The sequence below is a fragment of the Engystomops pustulosus genome, chromosome 1 (assembly GCF_040894005.1).
Source record: "Engystomops pustulosus chromosome 1, aEngPut4.maternal, whole genome shotgun sequence".
In the NCBI taxonomy this organism is placed as follows: domain Eukaryota; kingdom Metazoa; phylum Chordata; class Amphibia; order Anura; family Leptodactylidae; genus Engystomops; species Engystomops pustulosus.
Genome location: NC_092411.1, coordinates 252,460,628 through 252,478,156, shown reverse-complemented (window position 1 = coordinate 252,478,156; position 17,529 = coordinate 252,460,628). Strand labels below are relative to the sequence as shown.

Genomic DNA, 17,529 nt, shown 5'->3' with positions numbered 1-17,529 from the left:
TGAGTTTTTATCCTCCAGTGGCTCCAACATGTTCAACTGTTGTAAAATGTCTAAAATAAGATCTTTCAACTATTGTACTGTTCAAATCAACCAATGTACACTATAAAGGTGCTCATCAGTGCTTAACAATGATATGCACATACATTTTTAGTGTTTGGATCTCCTTCTGGTAGCAGTCACGTCTAGTATGAGTCCAACACACCCAGTCCTTCTTTCCTATGATAATTCACATTGCAGTAGAGTCAAGGTTCCCCTCACCTGATCCCAATGCAGAAGGTTCACCAAAACCTATAGCTAATGTGTATGGGAACCTATAGGTCAATATGACTGTATGCAACCATCTGTAATGCAGAAGACTAATGTCACAGTAAAAGAAAATATTTACAGACACATGTACAAATGTTTGAATTTATAAGTGTATTCAGCAAAATCCAGAACATACACAATGTTAAAGGACTTAAATATCTATACACTATATAGCTAAAAGTATGTGGACACCTTACAATCACACATATTTTAATATCATTTTTAACATTCCAAAATCATGGATTTGATTATGGTGTTCATGGTGTTTTTAGGAACTGAATGGGAGGTTGTGTTCATACAGCCATTTGTGGGATCTGGCAGTGATGTTGGACAAGATGGTTTGGCCTACTTTGTTTGCGTTCATCCCAAAGGTTTTGAATTTGTTCAGGTTAGGACATTCTGTAGCAACTTAACGTGTCAAGCTTTGTCTTTGTGGACCTTGCTTTGTAAACAGCAGCATAGTCAAGCTGGAGAAAGAGAAATCCTTTCCTGAACTGTTCCCACAAATATTGGAAAGCCAGTTCATCAGTCCAAAGAACGCATTTACATTGCTTCAGAGTTCGGCCAATTCTAGGCAATGCACTTGGTGACCATGGGCTTGTAGGCAGCTGCTTGACCATACAAATTCTCAACCGTAGAAACCCAATCCATGAGGTTCCTTGAGCCGCGACTATTACTCAGATGTCACTTCCAGATGCAGTGTGTGAGCAGAGGATTGTAGAGGATCAGCAACCTGGTTTTGTGGGTTAGTGTGGTCAACTACTTCCTATCAAATTCACAATATTAACACTTACTGGGGACTTGGACAGATCTTGCCAAAGAGAAATGCACATGCACTAGCTCCACCAAAGTGGATGTCCTGTGACAGCGACATATGCAAAGTCAACAAGCTTTCCTATGACCTTGTCTAAAGCTCAATAATAAGTGTAATAATAATAAGTGTCCACTTACTTTTTGGCCATGTAGTGTATTTTCACTATATACAACTTCACTTGTTGTAAGATGTGGGTCATAGTCACAACACAAACCTAAAACATTCAAGACCATTCACTGTTTGCTCTTCCACAAAGTTCTGAGGAAGGAACATTCATCCAGAATCCACATCGATCGGGTATTGAACATGAGGTGGGTTAATCTGTTATCAGCAAAACACGTAGTGTGCAAATAGTTTCACTAAACATTAAAAAATATATATATTGTGGAAACCACAAAAGTGTCCAAACTGTCCGGATGATCAGTCACTAACATCCATAATGACAGGAAAATGTGTCCTATACTGTAATGTTCAGCAGAGCTCTCCTTCTAAGATTTGTCCTATATGAGTAAGCAAGTCACTAAACTTGGGACGTCCTTCCGGTTTCTAAAAAAAAAAAAAAAAGATTAATATATAGATTAATAAATAGTATACACGTATGGCATAATAATATTTAATTATATCGTCAAGGCTGTATGGACATGGCTCATGGATTATACTGCCATGGGTCCTGGGCTGTATAAATATTATATCCCCTTTAAATCTGGGATTCAAATCCTACATATGGTACTAGGATCAAGCTTCTTGGTGAATTACGGATGCATCTTTTCCGCCTGCTTTCAATCTACAGTTTCAGGACCTTTGGAGGACCTTCAAAGGTCCTAAACTGGCTCTTGTGCATGTGTATTAAGAGCAGGAACAGATGTATGAGGATTTCATGGGTAAAGGTCCTTCTCAGTGTAAAATTTGGTGGGTGGTTTGGGTGGCCACGGGTCCCTTAGAAGGGTCCTGGGCTACTGCCCAAACTGCCTATATTATAATCCACTACTGACTGAGTCCTCTCAATACACAGAAGATGTTTGCTGTATTATATATCAGACAACCGCCGTTATCTGCTGCAATCTGATTGGCAGCACATGATCAGCAGCATATATCTGCTCCAATCGGTGCCTACTGTGACATCATGACAGGACGTCAATTAGTTGTGTTAGGGGACATCAATCAATTGCCGTGACAGTTGTGGAACGGAATCTAATTTCTTATATTAGTTTTAATACTATTGGGACGTTCCTTACCTCATGCCAGCATGCCATCATAATATTGTATATTCTGTTTGATGCCAGTCTTGGTCGATAGAGTCTATCTCCTCTTGACACCATTTCTACCACTTCAACATTTGAATAGTTCTCAAAGGGCATTTTACCCTCTGTGAATACTTCCCACATTAATACACCTTGAAAGGAAAATCATAGAAAATGGTGAGATGAAGAATCAAATGACTACAATATAAAGGGGACTAATAATATAGAGGGCTTCAAAGAGGAGCTTTCACCCATTGAGATTTTTCAACACTACAAAGTCACACAGGATTATTTCCACCACTTCACTTTGCTGGTGTTAAAGGGGTATTCACACTAAGACAAGTTTCTTGTATGTACTCAGGATAACAAAATAACACATTCTCTAATTCACTGTTATTAACAAAAATACAGCATTTCACAGCTACAAGTCCAACCTGTCTCTATCAGTCCTGGTGTACACAATTTCAGTTGCCCCTAGACACGACCCTGTAACTTCTGACTTTAGGGTCGGGGAAGCCATCTTGGATTTCTGTGTGATGCCATGCAGTTGAGATTTCTGTCGCTCTGCTCACTGGGCTCTAGCCCCGACCCCAGCAGTTCAGAACAAAGCTCAGACACTCACTCACTTCCTGCCAGCGAACATAACATTGTGAGGAAGCAAGCAGATAAGTGATCCAGGGGAAGGGGGAGACAGGAACATATCTGTGAGAACACAGATGTAGCTCTCTCCCTCTCTATGTGTTAGTACAATGTCAGAAGTCAGATGACAGTGTATATACATCTGTACTGTGATAATCTAACCACACTGTCACCCCACAGAATCAGTTGGATCATAATGTGTCTGCATAGAGATTCCCCACCCACAACCTGTGATTTTGCAATGACCAGCCTAGAGAGTGATAGGAGCTAAAACAGCAATAACACTGAGATATTGTAAAGTAAGGGGTTAAAGGGGTTGTCCGAGTTTTGATAAAAAAATATATGTGGCCGGGAGCGGGCTGACTAAAATAATAAAGCTGTACTTACCTTCCGGTGCCCTCCTGTATCCAGCGCTGCTGTCGCTCCGGTCCGGGCACCATGTAAACAAACATGGCCGCCGGAGCAGCACTGTCCGGCCGGACACGACAACCTTCCGGCCCCCATACACAATGCTGTGTATAGGGACGGATAGGCGTACCCGGCCACGGCCGGCCGGAAGCTGAATGCAGCGTTGCTCCGGCGGCCATGTTTGTTTACATGGCGCCCAGACCGGAGCGACAGCAGCGCTGGATACGGGAGGGCACCGGAAGGTAAGTACAGCTTTATTATTTTAGTCAGCCCGCTCCCGGCCACATATATATATATATTTTTTTAAACTCGGACAACCCCTTTAAGATGATCTTTATTGTGTAAACATCACTATGGGATTGAGATTTGAGAATTTTCTTTCTTGGGAAAACCCCTTTAACATCTGCAAGTGCAATGCTGTGCAAAGCCAGATTTATGACTTGTGACTTATAGGAATAGGAACTCGGTAGGGGACATGTATCTTTATTTTGATCAGTTTCTTTCTCTTCTTTTTGATGATTTTTTGGCACTTTTTCTGCATTATTGCAACTATGCCAGGGTCTTAAGAACTGGTTGTGTCTGTGCAGTGTTCCTAAATGTATGTTTCCAAGACAGATGTTTTCTTTGTTTTGAGACTTTTTGTAGAGCAAATTAGAGACTTTTTAAGCCCAAAATGAAGTACAACTGATGTTCCATGCTTTGTTCCATACATGGATCTAAAACATCGCAGTATCACACTGGCAAATTCAGAAATATACATAGACCTGCTAAAGTATGCCAACTTCAGCCAACTTTAAAAAGTTGCAAAAGAAAACAAATGATACAAGTATAAAACTTTTTAGATTCAGTAGGAATTACAGTAGCCTGTTTTTTACTTGTACATCCATCATGAAAAATATGACTAGGCATCTGGAATAAGGCTGAAAATAGGGTGCAAGGTACAAAAACTGATCATATTTTTTATGTGGCAACTCATTTGATTGTTAGCAGAATGTCACCCTATGTAAACAGGGCAGTGTGCTGCAAAATGAATGGAGATGAACGTTTTGTGATAACTGCTGTAAGTCCTGATAAGTCTTTTGCTTGTTGGCCTATGTGTAATGGCTCTTAGGCATTAGGAGTGGAGAGGTGAGTTCGGTGCGGGGACCCAAGCAGCGCCACGGAGAGGGGCATGAGTGTGCCCGCAATCCGTGACGTGGATCACGGGGGCACCCGTGACAGAGTTTCACAGCAAAGGGTCTGAATACTTATTTCCATGTGATATTTCAGTGTTTGTTTAAGAAGTTAGCAAAAATATCTAAGGTACATTTCTGGTTTCCTTCTGTAGAGATGGGGTGCAGAGTGTACATTAATGAGCAAAAAAAACTTTTTTATTCTCACCCATTGTCTGCAATAAAACAAGTGAAAAATGGAAATTGGTCTGAATACTTTCCGTACCCACTGTACACTGCATCCTATTATTTTTATTAATAAATCCCAAATACATACATTAATAAATACTCTACTCCAGCTTGTAGTTGCCATAGGTTTTATTCATCATATGATTTACTAGTTTAGAATTTAACTGTTGAATTGGCAAGGCCAAAAATAAATGAAATAGTGTCCTTCAGTACTCCACATAATAGCTGTTATTATCATTATCTTACCGAAAGACCAAACATCAGATTTGCTGCTGAATTTGCTGTAGTTGAATACCTCAGGGGGTGACCATTTTACTGGAAACTTGCCTCCACAAGAACTTGTGTACTGATCATCGAGGACATACCTGATTCAGGAACAAAAAAATTGGAAATTAGCTTTCATCCAAGTGGAAATTTTCAAGTTATCAAGTCCAAAATGTACCCCACTATCAACTGGGAAAAATAGGACTACTACAGAAGTTTGAGGACACACAGGTAGGAAGGATAGCAGAGGCTACTGGGCTTCGAGTAGTCTTTGTTCCCACTGCCTGGAGAAGCTACTTCACGCCCCACTAGCCTCTACTCATAATTAGCATATTAGATAAAGTGTAGTTTAGTTTATAAAGTATTTTAGGACTAGGTAATAATAGGTCAGGGCTTAGCACATTAATATTCCATTAGATCTACCTTAATAGGTGGATTTCTGATGGTATATTTCTTTTAAAGGGCAGGTGCTGATGCAATCCATTCTGTGGCAAGGCCCAGTGTCTAATAAGATTACACTTCTAATCAATTCTAATGAGACAGTATTCCAACAATTCTTGAGATAAAGTCATAATTCCTGGTGCATGGCCAGGTGTTGCGACTTTTCCCCCACTCAAGTGGGCCTGTCCCCTCCCTGGCACTTTGGGTATAGCCTTTGCCAGAAATAAGGAGGGGCAATAGCCTCTTGGGGGCAGGGATAAAAGCATGCTGCACCAACACTTGATAAATTTCCGCAAATTTGTGTAATTTGGCACATCTCACACCAGCATTGAAGATGACTAAGACGGACATACAGCCCATGCCTTAACTGGCCAACCACAGGAACCACACAGAAGACCGTCACGTAAATAAACGTTAAGTGGACATTGAACTGAGGAGGAAAGTTATAAAATGAATTATGTTGGATGGTGTACAGATAAAATGCTGTGTTATTAAATGTGTTATCTACAAACAGCAGTAAAAAGTGGCAGCATATCATGAGCATTGCACCAGTGGTTAAAGCAGAATGATTTCACAAGTGGTTTATTTCAACAGAAAACCTCAATTGAAGCAAAAGAATATTTTCTGATAATACTTTCCAGATATGAGAAGATTATGGTGAGAGAGATACTGTTGGGCATGGTTCTATCATCTCCTACTATACCCCACAGTGGTCACTGCCTTGTGCAGCTCTTGAGTCATTCTTTCCTCTTATGTAATATGTTACGCTTCTGAAGAATTATTGGAAATTAGTCAAAAATAAGCAGCGTTGTAAAGATCAGAGAGATTGCATTCCTACTTCTGTTTTTAAAAGTAGGTAGTAAATATAATCTACTCCTACACAGGGTCGGCTCCAGGTCCAGGTCAGTAGGCGCCTGGGCGACAGAGCCTCTGTGGGCCCCTTAGAAGCTCACTCATGCATTAAAAATTCTGAAACTGAAACAGTTTCCTGATCCCTAAAATATTCCCTAGTTTATCATACTAAACAGCCTCCTATGGCCATTTTATGTACAGCCCCTCATTGTTATTTTATATAAAGCCCAAATCACCCCCTTTGGTTTCATTAGATACAGCCCCGCTCATCCCATGGATTCCTTATGTACAGCCTTATGTGGACCCCGGCACTTGTGCGGGTATGCCCTGTCCTGGTGCTGGCCCTTATCATCAAACTTCAATTTTTTTTATTCACAATGTATAGCATATAAAACATAACATGGTTAAAATAGGTTTCATTGTTGCTCTGTGTCTACTTACCTTGTCATTCCAAAATCAGACACCTTTACAACCCCAAGGTCATTGACTAAACAGTTTCTGGCAGCCTGAAAGAAAAGCAGATAATAAATATCAAAAAAGCTTCATTACAGACCCTTACAGCTGATCTTGCAAAAGCACCGTTAAAGGGGCAGTCAGACCCTAACTATGAGACATTTATCTGCTATCCAGTGCATAAGGCATAAATCTTTGTCATAAAAAAAAAAACACATAAGGGATCGGCCACTATTTCAAAACGTGAACATGGTAAGTACAAGACACATTTAAAGTCACCAATACAGTACTTAGCCAGGTAAAATTTGTGTAAAGCCCTCCCCTGCTGTATGGCTACAGGAGTATGTAAAAAAATCTTCTCCACAAGATTTCTGCTTTGCTGAGAGCCATCTTCATTGTTATATAGGCTTCATGCCAGTCAAAGTTGCAGGGAAAAAAACATAGCAGCACGCAGTGCAACTTTATCTGGTAAGATGACACTAAAGTGAGTAGGGTGAACTTGGTTGTGATGTATCCGGCACCACCATCATTTAAAATTTTACGATTCCTACGATGAAACAGAAAATCAGAAGTGCCAATGTGGATATGAACATGGCCTTAGTAAATCCGTGTCAACCTCTTGAAATTAAAATTGGAGTCCTGGATCACTAGCTTAACTAGAAGACTTTTTGCAATGTACATCTAATTATTCTGATACAATTACCAGATCACGGTGTAAGAAACTGTTTAGCTCCAGATAGTTCATGGCCTCGCACACGTCCTGGCACATGCTGAGAAGAATGTCAGCGTTAAATTGTCCATGTCTTTGACGGAGGTAATTCAACAGGCAGCCATGCTCCATGAACTCAGTCACTATGTAAATCGGTCTCTTTTCTGTGCAAACACCATACAGCTGCACAAGCTTGGGGTGAGTCAGCTTCCTGAAAAATAATGAGAGAAATACTATATGTGTTACACTTTTGCTTGTTACAATAAATGGAACCTGTCAGCAGATTTGATCGTGTAGAGGGGAACAGCTGTAGAACAGCTCAATGCAGAGATACTACCACAGTATTGTGCAACACCCCTGCCAACGCATAGGCAAGGTGGTTGTTGCGAATAGCGCCCTCTCCATGTTAGGAGCTGTTAGGGAGACTGATCACCTCTAGGAAGTCTCTAAACACTGGAGAACTTTGTAATTGCAGTTGTAGCCACTGCCTTGTAAGGCAAGAGTTAACAATGTGAATCTCTATAATATTGTGAAGCAAGCTGGAAGCTGATTGGAGAGTGCTACCACCTGACCAAGGGAGTATATAAACCCTTGGTGACCACATGGTCTTCTGAGAGAACCAGGTATTCTAGGCCCCAGCTGTCTACAGCCACCAAAATACAAAAAAACGGGAAAACACAAAGGGCGGCGTCTCGGGTGATAACGTTTGGAGTAGGGTGATGTTTTAGTGGTAAAACATAGGGTGCTCACCTTTTGGATTCTTTACTCATAAGCATATATAGTTTGATGAGCTCCCAAGTTCCAAGATGTAGAATTAGCAGCTGGGATATTCAATTCTTTGGTTGCGTCAGAGGTCAGGAATAAGGTATACTTCTAGGGCTAGTACACTATATATGCAGCTCTCACAGCTCAAAAACGCCGGGGTCCCCAATGGGGTCCGGGGGTACAAAGGCAACAAGAAAAATGGTTTGCAAAAAAGAGACAGAGTGGAGCGCTAATAGTAGTATTTTACCCAATATTTTGAAAATATACCAATACAAATGCCAATTAATTCAAATAGCTAATTTATTAGAACTTTAAAAAAATATATATAAAAAAAGGGGTTTATACCAATTGAAAAGTCCAAATAACGCGTTTCGGGTCGCAGACCCTTTATCAAATTCAGGACATAAATCAATGCATAAATACAGAGGAGATACAGAGATATTTATAATAGAGCAGGGGTCAGGAACCTTTTTGGCTGAGAGAGCCATGAAGCCACATATTTTAAAATGTTATTCTGTAAGAGCCGTACCATATGCACATGCCCCCCAGTAGATGGGTAGTCCCAGCGTCACGGGTGCCCCTGCGATCTACGTATTGGATCGCAGGCACACCAGTGCCTCTAACCGTGGCGGTGCCCCTTTCCAAGCTCACTCACCTCTCTACGTTCCTGCTCCCGCACTGGCACTCGCAGATTTGATGAGCCAGTGCGCTGCTGCTTCTCGCTGCTTACGTCCCGGGTTCCTATGGAGACCGGCAGCTCTCAGCATTCCCAAGTGTTGACCCCAGACCTGTTCCTTATTCTGCTCCTTCGCTGACCTTGACCGTATACCTGTCCCTGACCATGAGACTGCCTAGTGATCCTGTACCTCGACTTTGGCTGCAACCGTGGATAAGTCGCACCTGTGGAACGACCTGGTGGTACCACGCTGCACCAAGACCATCCTGCTTTGCGGCGGGCTCTGGTGAAGACTGGTTGCCACTTAGAGTCCGGTCCCAGGTGTCTGCTTACATCATCATCTGCAGGGGGTTCACTACACCAAATCCTGACACCCACCACATGCCTCCCAGTAGACAGGTAGCTTCAGCACATACTCCCTGTAAATAGGTAGCCACAGCACATGCTTCCCAGGAGATAGGTAGCCACAGCACATACCCCTAAGTAGATAGGCAGTCACAGCAAAAAAAAAAAGAATATTCACTTACTCCCTGCAGCTAGCTCCTCATCGCTGGTGGCAATGGCGCCTGGGTCGTACAAAGGTCGTAACATAGCTGCCTGTGCTCAGTGATCAGTCTAAGACACACAGCAGCCATCACTATTTATTAAAGATCTGTCTGAGAGCCAGATGCAGCCAACAAAAGAGCCATATCTGGCTCCCGAGCCATAGGTTCCCTACCCCTGTAATAGAGGGTAAGACCTTTACTTACGATTAGAGGCTGTGGTGAAGTGTAAGAAAGGCGCCAAAAGGGAAATTGGCGCGCTATCGGCAATTGGCGGGTGGCGCATGTGCAGTCCCGCGACCGATGCCGGAGATACCGGAAATAACTTCCGGCGGAGATTGCGATAGGTTAAAAATTAATTAAAAATACATATGCCGTCAATAGGAATAAATGAATATACAAATACATAAGTAAAAACATGGGGATGAGGTACATAATGGATTATATCATAAAATGTGTATATCATAACTTGCAGCCACTAGGTATTAAAAATGATCTTATGTTTAAACTCAAGATGAAGATAGGCATGCGCCGTTACTATGACGGCCGATAGTCGCAATCTCCGCCGGAAGTTACTTCCGGCACTTCCGGTATCTCCGGCATCAGTCGCGGGACTGCGCATGCGCCACCCGCCAATTGCCGATAGCGCGCCAATTTCCCTTTTGGCGACATTCTTACACTTCACCACAGCCTCTAACCGTAAGTAAAGGTCTTACCCTCTATTATAAATATCTCTGTATCTCTCTGTATTTATGCATTAATTTATTTATGTCCTGAATTTGATAAAGGGTCTGCGACCCGAAACGCGTTATTTGGACTTTTCAATTGGTATAAACCCCTTTTTTTATATATATATTTTTTAAAGTTCTAATAAATTAGCTATTTGAATTGAATTAATTGGCATTTGTATTGGTATATTTTCAAAATATTGGGTAAAATACTACTATTAGCGCTCCACTCTGTCTCTTTTTTGCAAACCATTTTCGGTGGGGGATTTTGCAATAGCAATATGAGGACACTCCCCCAATGTGATCAAATTCTGTGGCTAAGGAATTAATGTGGTCATGGGAAAACACAAAGAGCCACATTTATCAAAAGTAGTTTGCCTCACTAATGTCAGGGTGTGCCAGATTACTGAATATTGGCGCATGATCTTCATAAATGTGGCGCACCCTGCACTGTTCGGGAAGTGTGCACTAATGTTTCTGGTGCACCTTTAACATACAGCGTGCAACACAATTCTGTCGAGTCGCATTAATAAATGTAGAATGGTCCAAATAGGCAGTGGAACACCCCTTTAACATTTTGTGTTGCGAGGGACACAGTTCAGCCACGATACAAAACTGGTGCAGACACTTTATAAACACATGAGCAAGAGGTTTGCACATACTTTTCAGTGCAAGGTGAGGCCGAAAACCGGTGCAAACATTTTAATAATTGTGGCCCAAAGTGTAACCATGATCAGTGCTATGTAGATATTCCAGATTACACTGCCTGGTACTATGACACAAATCTCTGCTTATCAAAGTGTTGCTGGTAGGATACGTACATCATAACTTTCGCCTCTTCTATGAAATCCTCTTCAGACATGGCGCCCTCACGAATGGCTTTTATTGCTACCTTGTATTGTGCTCGCCATTTCCCGAGACGCACGACTCCAAACAGACCACTTCCAAGCTCCTTCATAAATGTGAGTTCAGCAGGGTTTATTTCCCACTTATCTGAAATGTAGAGGAGAAAAACAGCTGTATACCAGTAGACTGATAATATCTGGACTTGTTTCCCATCATGTGTGATAATGAAATGCAATGGTAGGCGCATATCATTGAATTTTACTAAACTACTAGCAACAATCTACTACAGCATTGTGTCTGATAAGATGCTTTAATAAGGTCAAATGTAAATTATCAGGGAAAAAATCCTGGGACGAGTGGAAATACCGTATACACCCGAGTGGTTTTCACAATAGGACTGAATTCCTGAATTGCGACTTTTACGTTTAGGTGCAAGTTTTGGCGCAAATTGATGCCAGTTCATTGATGATACATGTTCTGTGACGATTGATAGTATTTTGCAACTTTTTATATGACTGTTGCAAGCAAGCCACATAGCATAAGACACTCCCAGTAGAATTATCAAGGGCCAAAAGCCATTTTAATGAATCTGACGGCAGTGGAGCTTGAAAAACATACATAGAACTTTTGTATGGAGTCCCCTAATGATATATTACCCCCACTTTCTGTATTCAGAAACTGTGACATATAGAGCCCTGAGCCAGACATCACATGGGGAGATGTGAGAGCAGATTATATTTATTCTGATGTATAATTGTAGCTCCAGATAGATACATAGATTTGTGCATCCAACGCAGCACAAATCCAGCAGCTCTCACATCACAAGGGCCGTATTTGTTATTAGGCACTTAAGGGCCTGTGCCTAGGGGGCGTCAAGCCTAGGAGGAGAGTTCACAGGAGCATGATTTTTTCCCCATTTTTGTTACTGCATTTTTCTTACTGCAAAAGACTGAAACCTTGTACCCCTGACTATGGTTTTTGGCCGTGTACTAGCGGTTTCAGTGACTGGCACACATCCACTGTTACATCTATGGGTTCATGCCCACAGCCCGGGCCATAAATTATAGAGCAGGTCCTATTCCTGCCCCAGTTTGCAGCCTGACAAAGGACATGTGGTAGAAGTAAAAGGATCAGGCTAATGTCACGCTGCTCAGGTTCACAAAGCGTTTATTTTGACAGAAGTGGACAACGCGTTTCGGAGGTGAACTACCTCCTTCTTCAGGCCCGAAAATACAATATCTATGATTATAAACAGAAAAAAATTCTAAATGTATGTACAATAAAAACATGTTCATAAATAAATAACTATATGAATAAATATGTATAACTTTAAAGATAGCAATTCATACACTATGTTCGATGGTTTTTACATAAATTCATATGATTCATAAAGTATATAATGAAAATTAAAATTGATAGGCAACAACAGTGGGAGTCTTCAAATATGCGCTTATAACACAATAATAAAAGAAGAAGAAAATAAAAAATTCTGTAGTAATGAAAGACAGTGAAATTGAAAAGATGTGACATTGAGAAAATAAACAATTGTAAACATGTATAGGGAAGTATATTCTTTTTAAAATTTTAAAAGGTAAATATGTAAATATGTGCCTACCCTGTTTTCTCTCAAGAAAAAGTCCGTCCTGGGGGGAACTTGGGTGGTATTAGGGAGAAAGAGGACAACAACGGGTAGACCTGGATGTCAGGTGGAGTGTTAGTAAACACAAAGTGGGGTAGTGTGGGAGTAAGGTAAAAGAATGGGTTACCTCAGGAACTAAGGGCTGGTGTAGGCTTGCAGATGATCTATTAGAATGAAAGTTGATAATAAGTAAAGATGTGGGCATATTAGAGATAATTTAGCTGGGTAAAAAGCGGTACTTACAGAAGATGTGACGCTAGCCTGCACGTGCGCTGTGTATTATGTCCGTGCCGGCTTCGCGGTTTAAATGTACTACGGAGCACGGATGCGCGTGCATGAGGGATTGGCGCACGCGCATAAGGTAGTGGTCTCTGTGATAAATGCTAAGTACTTGGTTGATGGGTGAGAGGACTTGGTGAGAGGATATTGTGGAACAGGTACTAGATTGGGGTGGGTGATAGAACGGATTTAGATTTCAGAGAGAGTATAAATAAAACTATGAATATGAGGGTATATGTTGGCAAAGAGAAGAGATTCAAAGTTCCTGCTCACCTTCTGGCATGGATGACCCCCAGCGCGAGATACATCCAGTAAAGCCCCACGGACCACAGGCACGAAATCCACAATAGAAGAAACGATGTCTGCGCTTCAGGGGATATACAGGTAAAACCAAATTCCTTTATTTTGCATCCATATAAAATCCAAAACTGGCAAAAATACAATTGTGTTATGGCCCAGGTATGATGACCTACGCGTTTCGCCCTCTCTCAGAGCTTAATCATGATTAAGCTGATTAAGTGTCGTGAGACACTATGTAGTACCCATTCTTGATCTTGCCTCTGTGGGTATTTATTCTCTCCCTAAGTGACTGTGTGGTTCTGCCCATGTATTTGAGAGGGCAGGGACACTGGAAGAGGTAGACCACAAAGTCTGATGAACAATTCATGAAATGGTTGAATGTTTCACCTGTGACCGTGGAGCAGAAGGAGTGGGTGCGATATAAAATTATATCGCGTGTGAGGCATCTATTGATGCTACATTTAAAGCTGCCTTTAAGGTCTGGAAAAAGAGAATGGGTGTTTTGTTTTTTATTGTTTTTGGACTGTTGCCGGAGCTTTGTAGGTGCTAATATGGTCTTGAGAGTTGGGGCTCTTCTATATGTAACTTGTGGATGTGGAGGAATGATTCTGTCCAGGTGGCGGGCTTTCAAAAGAATTGGCCAATATTTGGATAATATGGTCTAAATGATCCTGTGATCTGATGTATATGTGGTGATAAAGTTCGGTGCTCTTTCCACTGAGATTTCTTCTTCTTTTTCAGTGCAAGGCAATCTTTTTGGGAAAGCTTTTTTTGTCTTCAAAATGCGTCCTTAATGATACCTTGCAGGTACCTTTGTTTATGGAAGGTGGTGTCGTCTGTACAGTTCTTTCTGATTCGTTTAAATTGGCTGTATGGGACATTTGTAAGCCAACTTTTATGATGGGCACTGTCGAACTCTAAAAAACTATTGACGTCCATTTTTTTGAAATGAGTGCAAATGGTTAAACCATCCTGTTTGTTACTGGATGAGATAAGTAGGTCGAGGAACTCTATCTGGGTAGAGGAGGAGTTAAGGGTTAGGTCAATCCGGCGTGTGTTAGAGTTGATTCCTTGTACGAAATCTATGATCTCCTGTTCTAGACCGTCCCAAATGATAAAAATATCATCGATGTATCTTTTAAAGAATGTGATTCTGTTTGAGTACTGTGCATTGTTCATGATAGAGGTCGCCTCAAATTCGCCCATGTATATATTTGCATAGCTAGGTGCAAAATGGGTACCCATTGTCGTACCGTGTTTTTGCTGAAAGATGCTTTTCTTGAATGCGAACACGTTGTGTTCAAGAATGAAACGCATAGTTGGATCAGGAAATCCGTTTGTGGTGGAGGTAAATTTGGGTCACGTTCGAGAGTACTCCGTACTGCGTTGATCCCAAGTGCATGCGTTATATTTGTGTACAATGAGGTAGCGTCTAGGGTAAGCAACCTCATTGAGAGTTTCCAGACAAATCCTTCTAGCTCAAGGATAAGTTGGGAGGAGTCTCACAGATAGGTTGGAAGTTGTTTGACATATGGTTGTAAGAAATGGTCCACATATTCCGACAAGTTACACATGAGGGAATTAATCCCTGATACGATCGGTCGACCAGGCGGGAATATGGGATTTTTATGTCTCTTAGGAAGATAATAAAATAATGCCATCCTGGGACTCGTGGGGAGGATAAATTCTCTCTCCTGTTTGTTCAAAATGCCTCTACCAAAAGCCGCAGAGACAAAGGTTTTGAGAATTTCCAGATGTTGGGAACTGGGATCTTCATTTAGTTTTTGATAATATTCCTGATCCCAGAGAATTTTGTAGCTTTCTTCAAGGTAGACGTTCCTATTTAGTACCACAGTTCCTCCGCCTTTGTCGGCTGGTTTGATTATCAATTCTTGATTCGTCCTCGACTGTTTTAATGCGGTTCTTTCAGAGAAGGTCAGATTTCCTTAATTCAGTGGGTCTTTGTAAAGACCTAAATTCTGAAGACACCATAGAAAAGAAGGTATCAATGTGAGGTCCTCTACTGTGGGTGGGGTAGAATCTGGATGGTGGACGTAGTGATGTATGGATGAATAAGTCATCTGGAGACTCTTGATCAGTTTTACTCTTAGCCTGATTAATGGTAAAGTGTCTTTAAGAGTAAGTTTCCGGATATAGCTGTTCAGGTCCATGAATAGATCAAATTCATTTGTTTGTGTTGTGGGGCAGAATGACAAACCTTTGCTGTATTCTGCGTCCGACAGTGTGTGAGTGGAAAGGTTGATGATCTTTTTCTTTCCTCCTAGTATTCCTTTTTTATTCATAGAAACTCACCTAGCATATTGTATTATATTTCCACATTCAAGTTCACTTGCACCCCTTTTTTATTTGGTTTGTTTTGGGCCTTGCCCCTTGTAGTCTGGGACTTCCTAACACCCATTATCTCTTCACATTCACTCTGGTACCCACTGAGTTTCTTTTTGGCAGGATTTACTAATATGTGATTGTTCACTTAAACAGTTCCCTTAATGTAAGAGGTCCCTCCAAGTACATCTACCATATCACCTGTGAATTGACCCTTGATTTCCAGACCCTCTATTCCCATTAAAATAGAAATAATGAAGAGGAAAAAAGAAGAAAAGAAAAAGGAAAGGAAAGGAACTGGAAAATGAATGAGAAAAGAAAAAAAGAAAGATAAGGACTACTCAATGTAATATGGATAACCAACACGGCTCTTGTCAACAGCTCTACCCCCTGCTGATTTTGGACTTCTGACTCCCTATGAGACTTTAATCTTTATAATTGATTTCCACCTACTTTGGGATTCAAACCCACCGTACACAGGAATCTTTCTGATTGTTTGCCATGGCTCTCCTATATGCTCCCACTCGTACTCTTCCAGTACCTCTGGACGATACATGTGTCTCATAACAGGCCACTTGAATGATTTACTTTTATAGCCTTGTTACTGTTTGATTAACATCCAGGCACTATATTCGGCTACCACACTTTATTCTATTGTAACTGCGTCGCATATAATATATATTTTATCTTATAACTCTCTTTTTTTGCGCCAGTTCAACTATCTCAGTAGCACTTCAATACAGCATACTAATACCCACTGGTGACTTTTATGTGGGCATTCCTTTTTATCTCGCTGTCAATACTTTATCTATGTAGAGTGGGTGTAATATTACACACTTCTTACCTGGGTGCCTCAGAAATGAGGTCCTGGACTCATTGTCATCGTCGTCGTATTAATTTTACTGTTGCTATTTAGGTGTTTTGATGTACACAGGATTGAATTTACAATTTAATGTACAATTGAATTTATCTCAGACTTCTTGACACATCAGTATCTTCATTTTTATTTCATCTTTTTCCTTTCCTTACCTCATTTATTTCAAATTGAGTGCTATATCTACTAAGATGCGCAATTTCACTTATAACAAATAGAGTGTTTTTTTTATCCATGTACCCTTAGATGAGCCATATGGTCGGAGCAGAATGATAGATCGCCGGGTTTACATACCTCTCCTATGCACGAGGATTGGTATAACTATTGTCAGTAGCATCTGGTTGCTTGGTTACTATACTTACCTTAACAGCGATATGTCCGGAGCCTCGTCATTTCCGGTGTCCGGACTATGTTGATTGCGCATGCACCCGTATTGATTGACAGTCAGAATCACATCCACTCTCGCGCCATTTCTGGCATCTGTAGTGAGCATGCGCGCCCAACGCGTTGAATGCAACAGCTGATGGTAATGTGCAGTGGGGGTATATAAGGGGAGCCTGGCAACATGGGGGCATCTTTACCCCTGAGGAAGTCTCCAGTGAGAGACGTAAAGCGTGGGGAACCCTCGACCTCCTGATTTCTGCACCAACCTGCACTTTTGATGTTGTTACCATGCTGCCTGGCTTAATGCCAGATAACCTGCAATGTATACTGGGGATTTGCCTCGTACCTACTTACTAACCTTTGAGGACCATTCTTTCTAGGCACCAGTCTACTTGTTCAGTACCATTATGTCAGCTGGTTATATGCTTTTAATTTGTTTACGTATCTACTGGGTTGGTCTTGGTTTACGCTACCCATTCAGGAGGGGTTTTGTTTCAATAATACGATTTTGCACTGTATGTACTTTGGTACTACTATTTTTAATTGTTTTTATGGTATTGTCTGTGTTTAGGTGTGTGTTGTAATAAAATTCATGTTTTCTGTGCTAATCTAACAGTGGCACACAA

General features: G+C 41.2%; 1 protein-coding gene across 3 annotated transcripts in view; it reads right to left on the bottom strand.

The window, feature by feature from the left end:
- Nucleotides 1–402: 402 nt before the first annotated feature.
- Nucleotides 403–17,529, bottom strand: part of TEC (tec protein tyrosine kinase) — a 62,864-nt gene continuing 45,737 nt past the window's right edge. For all 3 annotated transcript variants that reach the window (XM_072124676.1, XM_072124684.1, XM_072124671.1), the window contains 6 exons: nt 11,060–11,231; nt 7,522–7,738; nt 6,807–6,871; nt 5,055–5,173; nt 2,356–2,513; nt 403–1,666 (listed from right to left, as the gene is read on the bottom strand). In XM_072124676.1, the coding sequence (XP_071980777.1) occupies nt 1,592–1,666; nt 2,356–2,513; nt 5,055–5,173; nt 6,807–6,871; nt 7,522–7,738; nt 11,060–11,231 (806 nt within the window). In that variant the 3' untranslated portion in view covers nt 403–1,591. The remainder of the gene's footprint in view (nt 1,667–2,355; nt 2,514–5,054; nt 5,174–6,806; nt 6,872–7,521; nt 7,739–11,059; nt 11,232–17,529) is intronic.